We start from the raw sequence: 23,893 nt of genomic DNA, 5'->3' as shown, positions 1-23,893 counted from the left end.
GGACTGTCTTTCGGATACCAGCTCATAGTGTTGAGATATCTTGTCTCCAGTGATAATGGTGTTCAGATAAATTGTCACCTTCAGGTCAGCACATCTTAACAAATCCCATATTGCACTACTTTTGCAATAACAGAGATTGCATAACAACTTCTGTAAGGCATTTAATCCTTTTTAACACCACTTTTAATGCAGTACCAACTGCGTCAGCATTACTGACATCTACTGTGCCATCTCCATTGCCACCTTTAGCTGTTTCATTAGATTTGAATTGTCACAGTTCAGTGGTGAGGAATTCAGTGACACTTTTTTTTTTTTCTTCTTTTATGTACTCATCTCAGTATCGGACACCTGCTGCTACAGGACTAACAAACCTAATGAAACATTAGAGGGAAGATTCAAAAATTAGTAATACACTAACACAATCTGGTGCAAATACTCGACAAATGTGCTACACATTGATAATGATTCCCTCCACCTTTTCCTTTCTTTCTGACAATTCTGAGTACAACCATTTCAATGTGTGCCTTTTTTTTTTTTTTTATTTCCAAAAACAACCGCTATATGGGGGTCATTGAGGATATGGCATTACGATTGTTTTGAAAATTGTTAATGTTAGAAAAGTGGCAGTTCGGAAATTGGCAGAGTAGTTTCTTGTCAGTGCGCACTTAAAGGAACAATGTGAAAAATTTCACATGAAGGTGTTTGGATGATACTTGCAAAGGTCTAGCTCAGTGACAACGCCTCGGATCACTTTATTCATCTTTTGGTGATCCGTCGCCTTCAGAAAGAACTGTTTACTACTGGTTTACAAATTTTATTGCAGTCACGATTCAGTCAGCAACAAATTTTGTAATGGTCAACCAAAATTAGTTGTTCCAAGCAATGTTGTTGCTATGTGTATGAGGATCAGCACATGACTTTGTCAACAGCAGTAGTGGGTATAGTAATTCCCATCAGATCACTAAAGTTAAGCACCATTGTAGGCGACTAGTATTTGGCTGGGTGACCATCCAAGTGGCCCGCATGCTCTTGTTTCACTCTGCCTTTACGGGAGGGGTGGTGGCGTAAAGTCCCTAATCAGCAGTGTTCAAGCAAATGTCATTTATTAAATTCCAGGCCACTTTGCAGTGTCTCATGAAGTGAGGGTGTGCAATGTTATTGTTGGTGATCCATCCATCTGATGGGCACATTAAGCTCAGCAGTCACCTTAGTGCTCTTCAGGAGAAGCAGGCTATGCCAGCACCAGGTTCCCCCCTTTCGCTTCTCTCCTCATTATTTAATAAATATGTAAAACACACACGCACGCGTTCGCGTGCTTACCATTTCCGGCAGCTGAACCTATCCTTTGGGGTCTTCCAGCCAGTCGTGGCGTATGACTACTTAGTTTTACTTCCTGTGAGGTAGTGGTGTATTAAAGACTTCAATACTTTAGACTTTGCAAGAACATGTAGCTGTGAAAGAGATCATTTCCCAATGGATTCTACACTATTTGGCCAAAGCTCAGAAACAGCCTCTTGTCAATTGGGGTTAGGAAATGCTCAAAAAGTCAAGTGAGGATGTGCAAAATATGTATACAACATTGTAGCAGAAGACAAAATTTGCATATATTTGTGCAAGCTGGAAACTTAATTAGCAGTCTGCTGTTGGAGTTTTAAAAAGTGAAGCTAAACAAACGAAAGTGGTTAATTCACAAAGCACTGAACAGGAAAATTGTAGCCATTTCTTTGATTACAATGTATGTGTTGCAATAATTGATTTATGGCATTGATGAACAGTTAATGCTAAATGATTCATAACAGTCTGATCACCACAATTCACTGATGAAATTAGATTAAAACAACCAAAAGCTTGGTGTCATTCTGCATCATGGCATAAAATAGTTGATTATTTGATAGATGAATCAATTTCTCACTGCCTGTATTGACCTGATTCCATCCCCTAAAAACTTCTTTTTGTTCCCTTATTGCAAACTAAAAAAACACATTGACAGATGGAATCCTTCCAAAATTATGTTGAGTGCTATACAGTAGCCAGAAACAGGAAGTACTTCAACACTAACAAATGGGATCATTTAGCTAATATTGATTGAACTATGCCAGGTAATGAATCTTTAAAACTATTTCCTCAAGAAAGACAGCGGGTAATAGTATTTGTGAAAAAATATTGTTGGAAGAACAACATTAAAAATATCTGTTAGTTAATGTTTTACTTCAGAGTTGGTAAGTGTTGAAGGAAAGTGAATAAATAAAATTAAAAACTCATGTAAATGTGTAACTTCTAGTAAAATTTATCTTGCAGTTACAAGAACAAAGCACGATTATTGTACACTTTTAACATGTAATCACACTTAACCTACTGATGACAGTGAAAATCTGATGAGCTGGACTTTTGATAAAGCAGCCCTTATGGAAGGCATGTGTATATTGATTTCATATTCCTCAAAAGTATAAGAAAATTAAATTTTATTTGCCTTTCAGCATACTGAATTCAAAGCAGTGTGTGTGAAATGTAAAACCCAAGTGAGATTTCTGTGTCTCTTTTGGCAATCAGTCTGTCAATAATTAACAAAAACATGGGAAATCATTTTTTCTTAAACTTGTGTGTGATATGCATGCAAAAAGATGTTCTTATGTTATTTCATATTTACTTCTTTTTGTGAGCAAATGTGTTGGAAAATTTGAGTACACATTATTAATCATTGTAGCATCGTATAAATGAAATTAAGTATCATTGAGACAACATAATATCTTCATTGTCTTTTACTATTTAAATTGGTGCATATGGTGGTAGTAGTTTTCTTCCTGTCTCAGGTTCAACGCAGACACACACCATGGTGACCAGACGTCATGTGTTGTATGCATGTGTGATTTTGAAGCCAGGCAGATGCTTAGAGTTCTTCCTTGTTCACATGAGTTCCACGCAAAGTGTGTTGACAAGTGGCTGAAGGTACCAAGTCTACATTATTCAATGTTGCATTAATTATCATATAAAAGTATTGTTTAAATGTTTGAATAGAAATCGGATCATAATGCAAACAGAAATATTAAATTGCTTTGTCATGTTTTTTAAATAATTAAACATTATCCTTCGGCATTCCATTAGACGAAAGTTCTTTGATTCTTAATGGATTTGTCTTGCTTATAAATGCATTTTATCCCTATTTTAGAAACTCCTCTTTTGCTGTAAAATGTTGATTTGCTTGTCTCCTTAAGCCACTAGACATAAAAGTTGTAGTTGGGAAGATAACTGAAGGTTTTAAATTATTGGTACCCCACTGTATCAATTAACAGTTACCGAGTGTGTTTTGGAGAATTTTGTCGGATCAGTTTGTTGATTAACGTAAAGGACAGAGGCAGTACTTAGATTTTGAATTATACAAACTGTTTGGAAAGCTACTTGACTCACTACTAATAACAGGACTCCTTTTGTGAACACTTATTGCATGGTTATCTTATCATAACATAATTGGTCCTGCATATCTAATGTACACTGGGTCAGTTTGATGATAAAACTAGAAAGTTTCAGAATCATCCTACTTTCCTGTAGTTTAATATTTTCATTATACGTGTGGTTACCATGTTCTGATGAACTAAACTTGAAGAGGATAATAGAAATATTTTACCCAGCTGTCTTCCTTCTCCCCCCCCCCTTTTTTTTACTGAATGCAAAATAATTTAATTACCCCAGTATTGTATAATCTGAGTACTTCAGTGATGCGAATAATAGTCATGGTTTCAGTTTGACACAGCAGTGTGCACACACAATAATAATAATAATAATAATAATAATAATAATAATAATAATACCATACCATACCCAATACAACAAATATACAAAAGAAAACGGGAAAAAATTGAAAAAATTCATCCAACTGGCTGAGGAAGTCAAGGACATGTGGCATCAGGATAAAGTTGACATTATACCAATTATACTATCAACTACAGGAGTCATACCACACAATATCCACCAGTACATCAACGCAATACAACTACAGAAATCTGTAATTATTGATACATGTTCAATTACCCGAAAGTTTCTAAATGCAATGTAACATATACCGCACAGTTAAAAGGAAGTCACGCTTGATCAAGGTCTGTGTCACTTTCCATTTTTAACCAGACATAACATCTGAGAAAGGAAAGAAATAATAATGCAAGTATTTAATTTGATATTTGCATTTTGCAGGTGCGATAAGCATACGCCCGCAGATTTTTTTCCTGTAAACTTTTAATATAGCAGCTCAGTGTACAGTAAAATCTGCTTTAAATTATGCCATTAGGGTCCTCTACCTCGATCGATAGAAATAGAACCCTTACCCTTATAGGATCGCTTTGTTTGTAATTTACCCATTAGCTGTACAGATTAGTTCTCGGTAGCTGCATTTATGTCAAATCTGTCTGAAAAGTTGGTGGTAGAGACATTACACTAATAATAATAATGATGATAATAACTTGTACTTACATGTTGAATAAACTACTGTTCATGGCCATCTCTCTTATAATTACTGTATAGCTCAATAGATAGCCACTTATTATCCTGTAAAGCTGCTAGAGTGCTGCAGTCTAACGCTGAAGTAACTGTTCACGAGAGTTCCATGTGTGGTGAACATACATTTATTACAGCCACAGAATTGTGCTCTTGAAAGACTCTCTCTGTTAGAGTCAGCATTCAAATAGGTATGAACACATTGTGCACAGTAATTATCATTCGGCAATGAATGTAGTTCGCAGTCTGATCCTGTTTTCACAATGGGAATTATTGACATATGACACTGTCCAATTAATTGTTTAAACAGTCAACAAATCGGTGAACAGACTGCTGGACACAAAATTTAGGTAAGGCACAATACATTTTCTGACCTGCAGCTTGTACTTGTATACACACACAAGCTCGTGCCTGTCTTCCTACATTGTCCTCAGTCGAACTTTCCATACGTTATAATACATTTCCTAGTCTTGGTGGACAAAGATCTTGTACTTCTTATAACCTTCTACAGACTTGACATTTTGACTGAACTGTCTGGCTTAAAATGGCTTGCAACAAGTATACAATAATAGAAAATGAAGTTAGCGATTGTTGTTGACTTGATTTTCACAAATTACAATTGAATGTTTTCATTCATGAAGTAACTGAATGGAGAGTCATTTTAACAAGAACATTCAGAAATAGTAGTAATTTCTCTTGAACTATGCTGGATAATTTGCCTACCTTTGGGATTCTGTTGTAGTAACAATGTTTTAACTAAGGATGTTAATCACCCCAGAATTAAATGAGTGCAAGTGTTGCTTACATATTTTCGTCATTGATTGTGTAAATCCTTTATCAAGTTGTATGCACCCTGGGAAGTCCAGGAAAAACCAGGGAATTTTTTAGAATTCCAGGATTTTTCATTGGTTTAGTTTTTAGTTAATTTTTTGTAATTTTGACTGATAAGAACTGATATCCTAACAAAGGAGTTTCCTTTGTTATTAGTTTGTTTCCTGATTTTATTTTCCGCAGAGGCATCCAGTTTATTTGAAATGGTTTCATTCTACACTGTTGGCTAGTTTCAACTGTTCACTGAATTTCAAGTGCATGTTTTCATCTTCTGGCACAAACGGCATAGTGCCATAATAAAGAACTTAAAACGAGATAATACAGTAATGTCACTCCAAGAAAATTGGCATCCCAAAAACTACACTGAAAAGTGTAATAGCAAGTAGGGGCATACTTCAGTGTGAACCTGGAAGTAAAAATGTGCACTTTAAGCCGAATTATGCATTTTAGTGTGGTTTTTGAAACTTCGAAGTTCTTCGAATATTCTGATGTCCTGTTTCTTTTATGACGTAATGTGGGATATCTTAATGCTATATATGCATGAACCTACATAAATGTTCTCTTGAGGATGACTAATCAGACAAATTTGGTCAGTAGTATAAAATAAAACATTTTGTTTCAAATATATCAACAGATTAATTGGATTTTACAATTCTGTCTTCTGTGAAACAAAATGTTTTTCAATCACAAGAAATGTTTCAACACTTGTCGTACCTCCTCTTGGCTTGACATTATTTCTTATCACATCTAAAATTTACGGAACATCATTCTTCAGTAAATTAGAGACTGGCACACACAGTATTTTATGATTGTAACTTCCCACAAGACTTTATATTCTACTCCAGGAATAAATATAAACTATGACTTGTATACTCCCAGGGGGCTCGCAGGTTGTTTGAGAGTTTGTGCGGGGTGCCCATGGGGCCTCAACTTATTGCAGCCCATTCTTCCTTCCTGTGCTGTATTTCCTTCCTGTGCCCCTCCCTCCCTCCCTCCCTCCCTCCCTGCCCTTCCTTCCTTCCTTCCCCTCTCACAATGGCTACTCACCTGGTTTCCTGTATCCCTTGCGGTTTTGTTTCCTTTGCTTTTTCTCTTTCATCCTCTTGGGCATTTTGGTACCCCTTTGGGGTTTGACCTCATCTAAATTTTCTGTCTGTAGTGTGAGCCATTTGGGGAAGGACTCCCTCCCTAAAAGTACGGCGTGGATTTCTCTCTTCCTTTCCTTCCCTGCCACGCAGCCCCCTCCCCCCACCCCCTCCGACCCGCTAGTTCACCAGCACATGTAGCTGGTCTGTGTGGTTTGGCTGTTATGTACCCATCTGGCTGAGGCCCCTGACATCACAGAAATCAAACTTCTGATACCTGAACTGTTGCCGCCCCCCCTCCCCCCATGTATGCCTAGGAGTTGTTGCTAGTCATTCCGGAGCATCAGAACTCCCTGCAGTGCCACCTTGCCAGAAGGCCCTTGCTGTGGCTGGGTGGTGCCCATGAGGAGAGCCCCTGTCAGAGTGGGTGGTATCAGGCCGGATGTGGCCTTCCCATCACTGGCTACATTCTGGGAGAAGGGCAGGACTCGTCGACTTCAAGTGAAACACTTTCTCCGCTACACGGTGTGTACTAGGTCAGATGGAAACACATTCACCGCCACAAAGCCACTATTTTTTGTGGAAAATATCGAAGACAAGTTTGTCGAAGCGGAGTCTCTCGGTAAGATACGGTTGGGTTCCCTGTTGGTTAAAGCTGCTTCTGCCGTCCAATCTGTAGCTCTTCGTGCTTTTCATCATCTTGGTGACATCTTGTATCCTTCACCTCACCAGCCTATGAATGTGATCCAGGGACATCATGCTTCAGGCTGATGAGGAAATCCAGGCTAATTTGGAACGATGGGGCATTCGTTTTGTTCGATGTGTGCAAAACACTCGTAGGGAGAACTGGACTGATACTGGCGCCTTTATTCTGGCTTAAGAGGGAGATACTATAACGGTACCATCGAGCACCTTAAAACAGCAATCGATGATAACATTATACCTCTGCGAGGAATTTTTGAAAGTTATGACCGTGAGACAACCTAGTGGAAACAGATCGATCAAACCAGGATTCATTTCCGAAACATTCCTTCAGAGTATAAACAACAGTTAACAGTGGGGCAGGAACAGATGTCCTCCCAACACAAAACTAAGTTTTAACATTACATATTAAAACTAGTCACCAGCCTTATTAGGCATTCTTGTGTCAAGCTATATAATAAAGCAGAAGGCAGTGCTGAGACCAACCTAGCCATTCTTGACACACACCCTAAACTCTTTCTTTATACCTGTTCACACTACAACACAGTAACCAAACCTTGCAGATACATGTGCTACTAACTAGTAAGAAAGACAAACAAAAGGCCAAGGAGATAGTAAAGTGCGACATATGCTTAACACATACCATAAATGAACTAGGTGCGACAGTTTATAAAACTAATTACTGACACACGTGTCACTAGTAGCAATACTGAACAGGGAAAAGCTTGAAATGATTCTGAATTTAAATCAGGGGGTCTGCTAATGATCGTACTCTGTAACTTCGTTGCTTAGTACAGGGTCTCTGTGCCTGTGCATTAACCAACTTGCATTAGAATAAGTAACACAATGAATAGTTCTTTCTTAAACTCAGTTTGAAGCAACTAAACAGAATGAAAATCTAACAACACTTGGTCTGAAGGAACCTTTGCATTGCTTCATTAAATAACTAGCCTTGTACATGAGGGCCCTTAAACTTTCATAGTTTGAAGAACGATGCTCATTAACAAAACTACACCAGTATGTGTGAGAAATGGCAATTATTCTTATTAATAATCAAGTAAAGCACAACAAACTAGAACTCTTTAAATAACAAACGTGCTTTCATAAGCAGTCTTCAGACTTCAGAAATATAATTGGCTGTGCAACTAACACCACAACATCAAATTTAACTACTTTCTCATTACAAATTAGGGCACTCCGAATTAAATTCACTAGGACAGGATTCCTGTCCAGGTCTGTGATTTGGGATAATCTTAAGTGTAAGACAGTTTTTAGCAACACCACGGTTATTATTAAAATCAACCAAATTTCACAAATACCTGGTCCATTTACAGAGTGCGAAATATTAACAATTTAGTGGAAGGCTGGTGGCGCAATTTGCAGTGGCTATTAACCTGGCGGCGATCCAGTCATAACAATACTGTTGGCCTCGCCCTATTACTGATCTTCTTGGCATCAGAATTATATTTTTATAGGGCCAAAAACCATGCCATGATAATGGTATCATCAAATGCAGCATCCAAGGCCCATAAATACGCCCTTAAGCTCTTGTGGCCTCAAAACTCTAGGATTTTGAGCCACAATTATCCGCTACTGCTAACGAGATGTTAACAACAGTACTGCTCAGCCCAGACTCTTTACTCGTCACAAAGGACAAGTTATCACTTGTGCGCCAACCACGCCTTTTCCACTCTGCCAGGCTACTTCCGTAGCTGCGGGGCTTCCCCACATCTTCTACATTCAACACTATGTTCCCTAATCATTTACAGTACAGTATATAACAATCATTTCATTAGCTATTTAAATTCACAAGCATAATTTAAACAACATTCAAAAGTTCACATAACTAACATGTGTAAAAAGTCAAAGAATTTCCATGACATACAACATTTTACCTAAGCAATATGACAAATTTACATAGGAATATCTATCCAGATACAAAATAGGTGTTACAATACCCTCCAGAGAAGTCAAGGTTCTGTGTTATTGGTGTAATGTGCAGCCGTATGTCTTGCCACCCATGAGGTGCTTTCAGTGCTTGTGTTCTGGGCACATGTCTTCCTGATGTACAGCAGATCCTCTATGTGGTGACTGTGGACACCCACTCCATGAGTTAGCTTGTGTTCCACCACCCATGTGTGTAAACTGTCACAACTGTCACTCCCCATGCTTACCGGATCGCCCGGCTTACAAAAGAGAAAAGAAGATAACATGAGAGTATAAATCCTTGGATCATCTGTCATACGCTGAGGCCCATCAAAAATACGACAGACTCCACCCCGTGTCTATAACCTCTACTTTTGCCTCAGTTATGCCCTTTACCCTTCCTCCCTGTTCCTCACTACAGTGCCAACTCCCCTCTCCTCTCTCCATCCCCTGCAGTTCCCACGCCCTCCCCTATGAGCGCCGCTCCCACTTCCCGGCCAAAGAAGTGCCCCCCTTCTTCAGGACCTACCGGAGAAGGGGCTCCCTCCTGGGACCCCTTCCCCTAGCTTCTCTCAGGCTGGAGGCCTGCTACAACTCACCCATAGGATACACACAGTCTGTGCGCACCAAGGTTGCTCACTCTCATTCAGTTCAATCTTGCAGAAGTCTGCTTTCATCTGTACAATGTCCTCAACCTGTGAAAGAGGAGGAGAAGAAGAAGAAGAAGAAGAAGAAGAAGAAGAAGAAGAAGAAGGCTCCCACTGTGCCCCAAGACGTCCATACCTCCCCTCGCAATATGAGTCTGACATCTTATTTGTGAATGAATGTCACCTCAATCATTGTTGGTGACAGATGGTGACCCGACAGCATGATTGGCTTCAGCCCATTCCTTTCCCATTTGGATGCCGTCTGTGATTGTTCGGGGAACTGTAATGGATACTACAGTCGCCTCCCAGAGTTGCAAGCCCTTATTGTCTTTTACTCGGCAGCTTGTGTCACTCTCCAGGAATCTCATTTTTCTGATGTTCACTCAGCAACCCTTCGTGGGTTTCATACTTTGTCAGTACCAGGTTGGCCCTGTGAGGCCTCTGGATGGCGTGCGCACGTTGGTCCATACAGATATTGGTAGTACACGTCCCACTTTGTACCAAATTGGAAGCATGTGCTGTTCGGGTCCACTTTGACTCTGCAAACGCAGTTTGCATTCTCTATCTCCCTCATGACAGTCCTTGCGACCATAAACTGCCCTCCTTCAGCAACTCCCCGCTCCCTTCCCCCTCCTCAGGGATTTTAAGCCCATCGCCCTTCGTGGGGCAGTGCTAATCAGGGGCTCCTCATTGACCAATTTCTTGTGGACACGACCTGTGCCTTCTTAATGATTGTTTTTCTATGTATTTTAATGCAGCATATACCACTTTTTCTGCATTGATCTTTCACTCTCTTCCCCTACCGCTCTTATCCCCTCCCCTTCTTGTTTCTTTACAGTGGTCGCCACATAATGATGTGTGTGTTAGTGACGACTTTCCATGGATTCTTTCATTCCTTTCCCTCCTACTAAAGACCAGGTTTTCCCACTGGGCTTTACACCTTGCTGGTTGGCCTCTATATACCTTCCAGGTCATGTTTCCACCATTCTTTGTTGGGTTGTATTGACAAAATCATCCGTGATCTATCTGATAAGATAATCCACACTGCCGGCATTCCCAATCCCCGCTTGACAGGCCCAATTCACCATTGGCCAATTCCGTGGTGGAGCAGAGCTATTGACACCACTATCCATGATAGTTGTAAATGCCATGCAACCTCTCAAGTGGCATCTGTCCTCCACTGGTCTTATTACTTTTAAACTTCTTCATGGCAAAGCCTGTTACTTAATCAAATAGAGCAAACGAGTGTGTTGGGAATACATTATCTCCTCTCTAGGTTCTTCTGCCCTTTTGTCACAGGTGTGGGCTACACTCTGCACCCTCCAAGGTTGTTGCGGCAGTCTTCTATTCCGGGCCTTGTCCTACCAGGTGGCCATCAGTTCTCACAGAACACCTTGTGACCCATTTTGCAACGGTATTGGCGAAACCTCCTATCCGGCTGCCTTCTTTCACAGGAAACAGCGGGCTGAAGCTTCCTGCTTATGTTTTACCCATTGTAGGAGCCTTTTACTGAATGGGAGTTTCTTCTGGCCCTCTCTTCTCATGATTCAGCTCTTGGCACTGAGTCCATCCATAACCAAGTGCTTCAACACCTCAATCCTCCACAATGGCAATATCTCCTCTGTGTTAAACTATATTTGACTCCAAGGCATTTTAAGTGTGAGAATGTATGATGATTTTCTTCAATCACAGTGGTGGTGTTTTTTTTTTGTTTTTTTTTAAGGGACTTACCACATTGAGGACCAGTCACTTAGCAAAATTTCAGGCCCAGAATACGAGACATTTATGTAATTATTTAAAATTGTACCTGCACATTGACATTTCATATATCTGAAAGGGTAAAACACACACACACACGCACCAATATTATATGTGGAAGCTTAGCTTTGCTTGTTGCTGTACTCTAGGTGTATTAATTCAAATCATTAACTTTTCTTATTTGTGTGTTCGCACTACTTTGTAATGTGGTTGGTATTGGCTAACTACACCAATCTTCATATGCTCTGAATATCTGCTGTAATGGATGGCGAGATCATGTGACACGAACTATGATCAACTGAGAAAAGCACATCACAATCTCAGTTCGCATACAAATGTGGTGTGTTTGGTGGAATTCATATTTACACTTCCATAATACGAAACTACACATTCTACGCCGGTGTATAAAACTTTACCAACGCCGGTGTATAAAACTTTACCATTCAAAGGACTGATAAGTTTTACAACTCTCAAGGGAAAGTGTACTGTCACTTAAGATAAAAGTGTGTTTTCACACCAGAAAGACAGTAACCAGTCATGTGCCTGATAGTGAAATTAGAAATTCCTGATATTTTATAATTTTCAGGCAAACCAGCTAGCTCATTAACTCCTGATAACCAAAGGAATTTAATAGGTAATAAAATAAGTTGGATAAGCCCTGAGTTAATATTTTAGATATTTAAGTATTGTGTGCATGCCACGTAAATGACAGTATTAAAGATAATATGGAATTTGGAAAAGAATAGTAATAATAATAATGGTAATAATAGTAATAGTAATTATTTTGCCTGGAAGAAAAACGCAACAGCTAGAAGGAATCTAACTGCTTTGTTACTTGTCGTCTCCCTGTTAAGACCCCTTTCTGTCAGGAATGGCTAGACATCTCAAGTTGAAATTCGTCACATATCAAGGTCTATTATTCCTTTGCAGTGTGAAAAATTTAGGTTCATAAGTTAGTGCAATCAACAGATACAACCATTTATGTCCCATATTTTGAAATTCACAGACTTGCTCATCAGGATCTATAGGATATTTCCTGTTGGCCTAGAATCATGAAATTTGGCAAGAAGCAAGGTTTCACTGTTAAACTAACGGAGAAAAAATTTGAAAATTATTAATTTGTAATTATATACCTTTTTGTCATTTGTTATCTGGCTGTTGGTCTGTCAAGACCCTCATTTTCTCAAGAATTACACAGTAGCAAATGCAAAATTACACAAAAAATGAAAACTTAAAACATTCTCAAAAGTCTTGAGTCGACAGGACCAATATCTTGTCAGTGTCTATATCAATAACGGGCAAAAATCATACACAGTATCAGATCTCAGTATCGATGAAATATCTATATACATAATTAAGTTTGTACTTGCAGAAGGAAAAATTTATTCTGGAAACTTCCTGGCAGATTAGAACTGTGTGCTGGACCGAGACTCGAACTCGGGACCTTTGCCTTTTGCAGGCAAGTGCTCTACCTCTGAGCTTCCCGAGCACGACTCCCACCCTGTCCTCACGGCTTCACTTCTGCCAGTACATATCTCCTACCCGGAAACTTATTCTTTCTTCACATTCTAAATTCCAGTTCTCTCCTTGTACTGTTGTTTCTGTGATTTAATACGCCGTGGTTTTTGTTCTTCCAACTCTGTTTCATTTCTCTCATATAACAGCAGTTTTCTATTTTGCATACTCTTTTATGACACTTGGTAGTTCCCATTTACAATATTCGTTTATATTTTCTCTAATGTTGTACGTTTGTGGGTGGAGGAAGGGGGGGGGCAGACATGTGGACACATGCACATGCACAAATAATTTGAAAACATCCCACATTTTAGCACTTAAGTCAAGACATTTGTTAACACCAGAAAGATTTAGAGAATCTGTTTTTCAAAAATATACTTCTTTTGCCTTTTACATCTGTCAGAGATATTGTTTACATGACTCTGCCTACAAATACAGTAGTACTCGCATGTAACTGTTTTTCGGTTTTATTTTCAGTCCAACAGAACGTGTCCCATTTGCCGTGGAGATGCATCTCATTATTTCAGCCACCAGGATTAGAGAGCAAGTAATACAGCAGAACTTGGAAGTGCTATTTTCTTATGTTAAGAGAATATATTTCTTGTTATATAAAGAAAATTGAAAAGATTTAATCTTTATGTTGTTAGATGTGTTCCTTTGATGTTATTTATTCTTGTTTCGTTCATTCTGTCTAGAGTAGTTTACATGATTATTTTCTTAGAAGTAAAATTATATGAACAGATGAACAGAAGTTGTACTTGGTAGTTTTTTGTAAGTTATTTTTAGATTTTTCATGCCTCTTACAAGCTCTGTGGTTTCCCAATTAATATTATTACACAGACAAATAATATATTAATAAGCTGCATGTGTGTGCCCTATTGAGAAGGATAAGAAACACATTCAGGGTATCAACATATTATCATGTGTCATTAACTCCCCCCACCTAACACTCCCGTCAACCCACCATGACAAGTTCTTTGTCAAACTTCTGATGGTTACTGGTATGCATTAAAAAAAAATCTAAGCTTATCTCATTAATGGTATATTTTTATGGTTTAGTTTTGAAGGTTAAATTTGCCTTAAAAAGAAGTGTCTGTGAAGTATGTAATATGTCTTACATTCTTCAGTAGAAATTATAAAATTAGTTTAAGCATAAGCACAATGATTTGCAAAGTTGGGTGAAGTGTTGTAAAGTTAATGAATGAAACATCCCATTTTACAGGATGTAGTATTGAGGTTTGCCTGGTGAATAACATCATAGCAAACTTCCTGTTTTTATACCCCCAACAGTGTTTTTCAGAACATCGTTACTTCATTAGATATATACCATAAATCTTCATCAGATGTAACTTTGCCTCATCACCCTAGCTTTTTTATTACTACAGGAAAATTTATATTACTTTGTTGAAGATTTATGGTAGGCCCAGATGTGTGGGAAGCAGGAAAAAAGTTTGACATGTGAAATAACTACTTTTAATTTTTTTTTTCCCTTTATGTTGTTCTTCCTATGTTTTCTTTTGTAGTATTGACTACAAATTTTATTAACATCAACTGAATTTTCTGTTGGTGTTTAGCAAAACCTAACATTAAATAGGGAAAAGTTACTAATGTTCTGGAAAAGTGTATTTATTTGGTGACGAACTAGCTTTAGACTTATTAGGTAAAGGAAAACGACAAGCCAAAAGCCACTTTGCAACAAAATAAATATAACTGTGCAGAACATTATGAAGTGTTTACTATTTACTATTACAAATGTTCTTTATTTTGGAGACATTGAAATGACTTGAGCAATTTGGGAAAAAATGTGTGGTTTCCCATGAATATTACAGAAGGGAAGTGTTTCAAAGTAGCACACTAGCTGTTAAAGAATGGCATAAATTTTTATGTGGTTAATGTAAATTTTTGTAAGTGTGAGATTTGGGGGAGTGGGCATAATATAGTAGTAATGCATGTGAATTTAATATTGTCACAGGATGATACAGAAACTGTCAACACCTTGAGAATGTTTATTGAAGTAATTTTTATTGTAAGAAGAAATGTTAGCAAATTTCAAGATGATGTTCATTCAGGCTGTAAATATAGTTCTGGAAGTTCTGTAGGTGAAGTGAGAGTTTTAACACACAAAATCTCGTTAGCCTGTAATTCCAGGTAAAGATTGTAAAGCTTAAATAAGAAATAGGATCTAGTTATTTATTCGTGTACTGTTAAGGATACAAGATGATCGATACAGTTGGCTATTCCTTGTGGGAATCATCTATTTGAATATTTTGTATCAATACATACTCGGTCTTAAGTGGCCCTGTCATCTGTTCAGATACACAATAAGTTGATCATTACTAAACAAATATTATTTTAATTGTCGATATAATTTTTCTTCAAAAATTGTTCAGATTGCTCAGTCATTTTCGTTTGTCCCAATTCGGGTAGTACATTTATGTGCCTTGTAAGACATCTTTGTGCTGATCAGTGTAATTGCTGATACACTTAATGTGATGCAGTTCCCTCTAGTCAGTTTACATGCTGTTAAGTTTGTCTGTTCTCATTCTTGTTGTTTTAATAAAACAAAAAATTGCTGAATTATACAGTCTGACCCAGGGAAATGTATGACATCTAGTGTGTAGCTGAAAATTATTTTTAAGATATTAAAAAAGTGCAAGTAGCAACTTTGTCCATGTAGACAGTACTTACCTGTGGAACCACCATTTGGAAATAATTTTGTTACTACAGGTGGTGTTGGAATTATTGTCTAAGTGTCAGTGTGATACAGTAAAATTCTTTCCTTTGATTTAACTATAAGAGATGTTGCCAGAAGTCTGGAAAAACTTCGAATTGGAAGATTAATTGCACAACTATCACAGTAAAACCCCTCTTTAACGAATCTCTGGTCACTCAAATATTTATCCTTAAATGGGGGTTTTGCCAAAGTATACGGAATGCTTTTTAATCGCGGAATTACCAGTATCCTATGCTACAGATATAAATCCAGTAAATATATAATTATTACACTTTTCACAAACACATCTTTCATTTTCTTTAAAATTAACAAGTCTTGTTTCTTCTGTCCTTCCAGCATATTATAGTGAAAGAAGTTGTACTCCAGCTGGTTGATATAAGGTAGAATAGATCCATCTATGTTAAAAGAGAAAAAGAAATTTCTGGGAGTATCAGTTCCTTGCACAGCAGCAGTGAAAGTTGATGCAACACACTAGTTTCTTCTTCTTCTTCTTCTTAAATCATCATCATCATTCCCACTGCCAGTTCCTATCTGTGTTACCTTACAAACATTTTACTTGCATCAGTCTCGGGTTTGGAAGTCGGGATGCTGTCATCACTACAATGTCCTATGATGTTGCATTTTCAGAAATATCAGTTTTCCTATTCCATGCTTCTTCTAAAACACTGTCATCTTAAACAGCAACTTATGTACCACAGGAAGCCTCTGTGAAACAATTTAACACAATCTGTTATGCACAGAATTCCAGGCAGCAACAAACATATGCATAGCCTGTATGGCGCCAAGTCTCATGATTTCCTTACTTTCAAGGGATGAAATTGGCTTATACACAACTGCTATTCTGTATTTGGTTTTAGTAGAGTATATTATGCCTAGGTACAGAGGCTGCGGATGACTTGGGTAGTTTGGACTTAGAAACACAACATTTATATTCCTCTGAAATTGTTTCCTTGGTATGTACAAAACATAGGTCAATAATAAGTAAATTTTCCTTCCTGCAGCACCCATCGTGGCATCTACACCCAGAAAAGTAATGAAGGCAGTTTTAACTTTCATCACTACTTACACACAATAGTGTCATAATCCTTTCTTTACTTTTTTACCTCCATGACATTTTTCTCCCTTAATGGAATATAATATTGCAAGAAGTAAATTATAAAAAGGCACCAGTTTCATCAATGCTGTGGGCTCAGAAGCGTGTATCAGTCCTGGCGACATAATGTTCTTCCAATAGTATATACTTTCTTTGACTAAGAGCTTGATTTTCTTCATTTACACTTTGCATGGATAGATTTTGATGTACTAAAATATTCAGTGCTGATCTTCAGAATGATTTCAATAGCCTTCTCAAGCACTTAAGTTTCTGCTTAGAGGAATGCTTCAATTTATCAGTCCTTGAAACAACTTAAGAATAATATTTTCCACATGATTGAATGTAGACATATTGAATGCTCTTCCTTTCTGAATCCACAGGAATCATGTGCTTTGACATTTAAGAATGCATTCTTATTCTTGAATATATTTCTTTGCTGTGTCTGAAAGATTTATTTTAAGATTGTCATTGACATCATAAATGATCTTCAGCTTTCTATTTTTGCTGGCCACAAATCCACAAAAGTAAAACTGATAACTTAGACACTTCATGCTTCGTAAACTCAGTATATCTCGTTGGCCATGACTCGGTGACTGTGGTGTCAGATTATGTAAGCTAAGTCGGATGAAAATAAGATTGCAGATTCTTTCAACGCATCTGCTGGTATCTATACAAAGGAAACTGAATTATTGGCTACGATCTACGTACATGTTGACTGGTTGAATAGATTAACATTTACTGTGCCACGTGACAAGAAATTGTGTGTGTGAAATGGAAAGAAATCAAACTCACTTCAACATGTTAGGAATTACATAAATGTTGGGTTTCAGTTTGCAAAATGTTTCATGGTTATACCACAAAAGCAGACTTTTTCGAAGAGCATGGTTGAAAGTGGGTAGAAATAACATTGTTCCTACGGGAGATTCGCCAGGACTAACAGAAATTTTCTTTAAAAGTGAGGCTTCCTTAGAAGCAGGTTCGTTAGTTTAGGGTTTTACTGTATATTATTCCTTTTCATGACTTGGTACGGTATAAAAGTACAGTCTTTTACAAATTAGCCATAGTACGTTGATTAAATAGTTACAAGGAATATGCATGAAGAGGTAGAATGCCAGCTGAGCTAAACCCAACAAAAATCTGCTTACAGAGTGTGTTGTGCCTTCATACTACATGCATATACCAGGAGATAATGAACATACAAATGTGTTTGCAATTGCTCTTACATGAATTTTGGTTACCATGTTTGTAAAATGGCTTTTTCTTCCCATTCTTCATTGACTGGGATATAATACTTGGTTAAGTTTTAGTGTAAGGGGTAAAGATTTGTGCAGTGTTCTCCAAAAGCTAACAATTTCTTCCTTAACTAGGATCCTTCAGTTTGGTCATAAAACCATAACATATTGAGGTTTCATTCCCCTCAGGTTATTCTGAGCAATGCAATAAAATTAATATTACCTCATTAACAGTAGCATTTTGCATATTACAGATTTAGATCCATTTCAGTCAGAGTATTTTGGAAAAAGATCTGATTAGTACAAAAAACCACTACAAACTGTATATAGTTTTGATGCAGGGATTACTGAAAAACTGCATTGTGGCAGTCTTGTTTTCTAATTTTAGATGTAATTTTATTCATTTGTAATGAACTAATAGCTTGTAAATATTTGCTTATTTTGTAAGTGACTGAAGCAATATCGTTATCTAGTGGCTTTGTAAGTTAGAATTTCATAGCTTTTTTATACACATAGAATCATGCTTTTTGCACTTAGTATGGGTGTACTGTTATGTGGTTGTGTAACTATGTGGAGTTACACAACTGACTGCAGTGTTTTGACACCCAGTATGAAGTAAGTCTGATGGAAGAGAGGTTTTTGGATGCCAAAGATTAACATAATACTTGTTTCCTTCGACACCTGGCTTGAAACTGGAGCAGGTGGGAAGATGGAACAACCAGCTTGTTGAGGCTGCCAACTGTTAGATTTGAAGGTGTGTTCATTACACAGTTGTAAATTGTATGTGCAGTGAAAGCTCTTGGTTAAGAATGCATTATCATTTTGTCTACCATAAGCTGTTGCTGTGAAATTATGTAGAATTGCCCTTGTATTATGATGATATAGAACTTTGAGTCTGCATTGGAGGCATATTATGTCATCGAAGTAATGTTTGTGAATACACTAAGCTTTGTTTGTGACTGTAATCTTTTTTGTTACTGTAGTTAATGCACTTTCATGTTAACTCTTTAAAGCTCACTTTAGTGATAGCAATAAAAATTTGGCTACTCTGTTGGTTTACATAGTTATAAGTCAATTTGTTTGTAAGTAACCAATGCTTATAGCCATCATATTAACTCAGGCCTCTTTCACTAGTCATGTGGAATATTGCCATTTGTTAGCAGCATGTACAAAATGATTTACTTTGTTTATTGTTGTATTTCTTACTTGTGGCTTATTTGCAGTTAATGGGGAAAGGAATGCAGTGTAATCCTACTTTATACATATTTTTTATAGTCCCAGTATACTGTTGGACTGAAATATTGTAACAGTTACTTCTGTCAGAGGATAATGAATTGAGTTCTTGTACTTTGAGCAACTTTGATTATTTGAAGAGTGTAAATGTTCTCCAACATAGCACATTGAAATATGTCTGTCCAGAGGAATTTCAATTGTAAGGTCCTTGTAATATGTAACATTGTATTATTTATTTATTCTGACAAATTAATGGTCTGCTTTGTATTAGGTTACTACATGAGTATTTATATTTCTAGCTTTGTTTTCCACAAGCAGTGGACACTTAAAGGATGAGAATTACAAATTTTAAATTTATGTGAAAATAATGTCATCAGAAAACTGATTTTCTGATCCACTTACATGTTTTTGGTTCTAATTTCTCCTGCCCCCTTTCTCTTAGCCATTTCAAGCTTCATAGTAGTAATGAGCTCATTAATGTTCTTTCAGGTTTATGTGCACACACATTTTTTATATACATACACGTGCTTGTAATAGGTAAATTGAAACTGTTGAATTAGGCTGCCGAAGAACAAAAAGTGCTTTAAATGTTTCTTACGCATGCTTTCACATATAAAGAAATGTATAGAAAATTAGGAGAAATTGGAAAATGCTGCCTTCCTACGTCACTCCATGTAGGTAGTCGGCTTGATTGTAAGTTAGGGACAGGTTTGTACCCACCTTTTGTGCAAACATGCTCTCTGTATCTGTCCTGAATTATCCAAATTTTCAGTGCATTTATAATTCTATCTCATAGGATGATGTCAGATGTCTGTAATGTAAACTCACGTTTTGTGCAGTATTTAACTAGATGTTAATTTATCTGTTTTACTGTTTGTTGAGTTTCGTCTCTGTGGATTATATTACATTAAGAAATACAACAACTGGCTGATTTTTAAACATTTTCATTTATTCCAATATGGGTTTGAACTTTTGCCCTTCTTTGATTGGCATAATACATATTTAGATCTTCAGTTAGCACTTTTTTTCTCATTTATATTGTGCTTGTTGTTACTCCTATTTACCACATTTAATTGTGGCACAGGCCCATTTTCTTTGAGTGCTAAGCAGTGTATGTATTACACCAGCTGAAGATGGGTAAAAGCCCGGAAAACATTGGTATAAATAAAAATACAGGCATGAGCGGCTGGTTGTGGTATTTCTTGAAGTTATATTTAACTAGATTTGTTGAGATGTACTTTGAATCTCTAAAATCTACCCCAACAACATAGTTAGAAGTCTTGGTTCAGTCTACTTTTCATAATATTTATCAGGTGAGGAATCCTGATGAGCCAATTAAGGTTATTTTAACAATTATAGATAGAACATGTTTTTAATTTCACTTAAGATGGCTAAGTTCATTGCTAGACAATTAATAAATCAAGATTCAGATTGCAACAGAGACATGTCAGTCCTTGTCATTCCAGTGTCTGTCTTAAAAAATTTGTGCTAAATCAGTGAATGCAACTGAGGTCAGGCAATCATTGGTGATTGAAAGGCCTCAACTCTTTGCATTACCTTGGTTAGCATTTCCATAAAAATTTTCCAGTTGTCTGTAAAAATTAATGAAGTCAAAACTGAACCTGAACCTGAACTTGAGTCAAGCAAGGAATGGAAAAAGAAATATTCTTTTAACACATGAAAGTAGATTGACTGATGCACTAATTAAGTTCTAGAATCTTTTAAAAGAGGTGGATTATTTGGTCAGATGAGAAATTAATAAGAGTTAGATAGGTTGTAGCAAAGTGAGTTGGTGCTCAGGCTTATTACGAAAACACACACACTTGTTTAAGCAGTCAAATTTCAGTTGCACTTTCCCAGTTTTGCATAACAAACAAAGGTTCATAATATGAGACTGTTTTACACTGATGTAGTGTTCTCATTGAAGGTATCTTAGGTGTAATTCTAATGTATCAACAAGGAGACACCAACATATCATGCAAGTGATCATAACTGTGATGGAAGAACTGCACTGTGATTCGACAGAGGGTATTTTAATTTCGAATTATTTTGAATGCACATTTCTCTCTCTATTGGGTCGAATACTGGTTGCATACAGTGTAACAAAAATATGCAGATAACCTTTGAGTGTTTGTAGAAGATATCTTGATGATAGGGCTTATCCAGAAAAGTCATCGGACGACGCTAGATAGTGTGGAAATTGTAAGGGAAATGCATGAGGCAACCCATCCCTTTGGCAGCAGATGCGGGCCTCCACTCTGACACTTCTGTTGCTATTGTGCTTAGCAGTCTCTATCTTGAAGTTCTGCTTTAGATCCTTCAATGTACAAACCCAAGACCAGTACTAAAAGGGATCCCTAGCAGCAGGCATTGGCCACTACCATAACTTCAATGCTGTGTAGGTCATTGGATGACATTTCTGAACGTGGGTTCCTGTCCTCAGTTTGTCCGTAAAGACTCCCTCTACAACTCCCTTGAAACCCAGTGGTGTATTTGTGTTGATCTTCCTACACACACACACACACACACACACACACACACACACACACACACACACACACACACATATGAAGGGGAAAAAATAAACTTGCAGTTAAAAGGTTAAGGCATACCTGATTGGATTTTAATTTATGTTCATGTAATTGCAGTTGCTTGTGAAAATATTTTATATTAATATACATACATAAGAAACACGTGTGTGTGTGTGTGGGGGGGGGGGGGGGGGGGGGTTATGAGGATCATACTACGACAATCATTCACACCACTCACAACTCTGATTTGTACACAAGTATTTCAGTCATTAATCACTGGCATGTTCAGATTGTAATAAACACTCAATGCAATGCAGCCCATATACACTTAAATAGCTGTAGCCCATATTATTACCTCTAGTCTTTTAATACAGATATTTTTAATTTTTTGTCAAAGTGACACTTCTAGTATCCAATTTTCTTTATACATTTAACTGGAGCAGTAGGTGAATGCAAACTTAATTTGTTAGTGTGCAATACTAGTGTGGGACAAAAAACAGCTAGATGATAATTTTAGTCAAAACTTTGAAATTGTGTTAGTACTGTAAATTGTGAAACTGTTTCACAGTATTCTACATCCAAACTCAATTTGGAATATGGTTTCTTTTGTTGTATACAACCCCCAAAGCTAAGAAGAGATTGTATCTAAAGCATCAGAAACCGCAGTGTGAAATAAGTGATTTGCTAGATTTATTACTATGTACTTAACACAATCATGTCTTAACATAAATATGTTTGCTGCTTCTCTGTGTAAAAATATGTAAACATATATGATTCACAGTGGCAATTGGCCATACTGAACCAGCAACAGAATCTAAGCCTTACTTACTAACACAGCTGTGTGCCTTAGTGTGTATCAAAATAAATACCCATCCTGTAAATAATGTAATTCTTTGCACTATTGCTTTTCCACCTCAACAAGGATTCAGAGATGGAAGTTTTCCTGCCATTTGTGAAATCTTTGTATTTTATACTATTGTTCAGAAAATAAACAACACAGTATTGATAATGTGAGCAATTAGAGCAATAACTAGGCTACCGTATATCAACAGTATCTTTAAGTAACTTGAAAGTCTTAGATAAAGTAACTTCTCTTTTAAAGTGACATGTGGACCATGTAGAGTACCTACCATATGGTATCTGTAAATATTTGTAATGTAGTGACCTGGCTGCAGTTCCTAAAATTTATTGAAACAGGGACATGTGGCTGATTTTCACATCTGCATAAATTTTATGAAAATCTTTTGGAAATTTGATAAAAGCAACAATTTGATTTTTTAAGATTTCATTGTACTTAACTCTTCTGTGTGTACTGTTGTATACTAACCACCTAAACTTTTTAGATGCTGTTGAGTAAATCAAATTTCTTATTACTGTAAATTTTATTGATGCTCTGTTGTAATTTTCATTCTGGTTTGATGATGTGTGCATATTATATTATTATTATAATAATTATTGGCAAGGCTGATTTATTTTAAAAGTTTGTGGCTGTATCTTTGTTAAGAGTTTTCAGTAGTATGTCGAGACAAATGAGACAACTTAGATAATTTTTCTGTAATTGTTCGGGCATTTGATTCACTCACTGGAGGTGCTGTATGTTTGAAATACATTCACATTACATATTGAAAGAGCCAGCTGCTTATTTCTTTCTGTCAACAGTAACATATACATGAACCTTATTAATTGATGGATTAAATATTGGTTTGATCAGCATGAAAACTAAATTGTTAATTTAGCTAGACCCTTTTTTTAAGTAAGATTTTGCGTAATTAGTGCCTTGAGTAAGGAGCTGTACATCTGTTATGCTCTAGTATTTGAGACATAGTTCCTGTTACAGTAATCTGTGGAGATAATTTTGGGTAACATTTGAAATTACACTCTATCTCTTGGCAAGGACTAGTTGCAGCTACGTGGCAAGCAGCACCCAGTAAGTCTTGCAGCTTCTCTCTCTCTCTCTCTCTCTCTCTCTCTCTCTCTCTCTCTCTCTCTGGTGATTCCCAAAGCTAATGATGACAGAGTCATGACCCTCAGTAATGTGTTCAGAATGTGAATGACAGACAGTGGCACAGCAGCTGGTCAACATCTCTTGGTATACAGGGCATTTGCGCAGAGTTGTAAGTA

The 23,893-nt window shown here is 37.1% G+C and overlaps 1 protein-coding gene across 3 annotated transcripts in view; it reads left to right on the top strand.

The window, feature by feature from the left end:
• Window positions 1-23,400, top strand: part of LOC126091849 (RING finger protein 44-like) — a 143,851-nt gene extending 120,451 nt beyond the window's left edge. For all 3 annotated transcript variants that reach the window (XM_049907111.1, XM_049907109.1, XM_049907110.1), the window contains exons 13-14: window positions 2,811-2,946; window positions 13,427-23,400. In XM_049907111.1, coding sequence (XP_049763068.1) covers window positions 2,811-2,946; window positions 13,427-13,489 — 199 coding nt within the window. In that variant the 3' untranslated portion in view covers window positions 13,490-23,400. The remainder of the gene's footprint in view (window positions 1-2,810; window positions 2,947-13,426) is intronic.
• Window positions 23,401-23,893: the final 493 nt, after the last annotated feature.

The sequence above is a fragment of the Schistocerca cancellata genome, chromosome 7, assembly GCF_023864275.1.
Source record: "Schistocerca cancellata isolate TAMUIC-IGC-003103 chromosome 7, iqSchCanc2.1, whole genome shotgun sequence".
NCBI lineage: Eukaryota > Metazoa > Arthropoda > Insecta > Orthoptera > Acrididae > Schistocerca > Schistocerca cancellata.
This window is presented reverse-complemented; position numbering and strand designations above follow the sequence as displayed.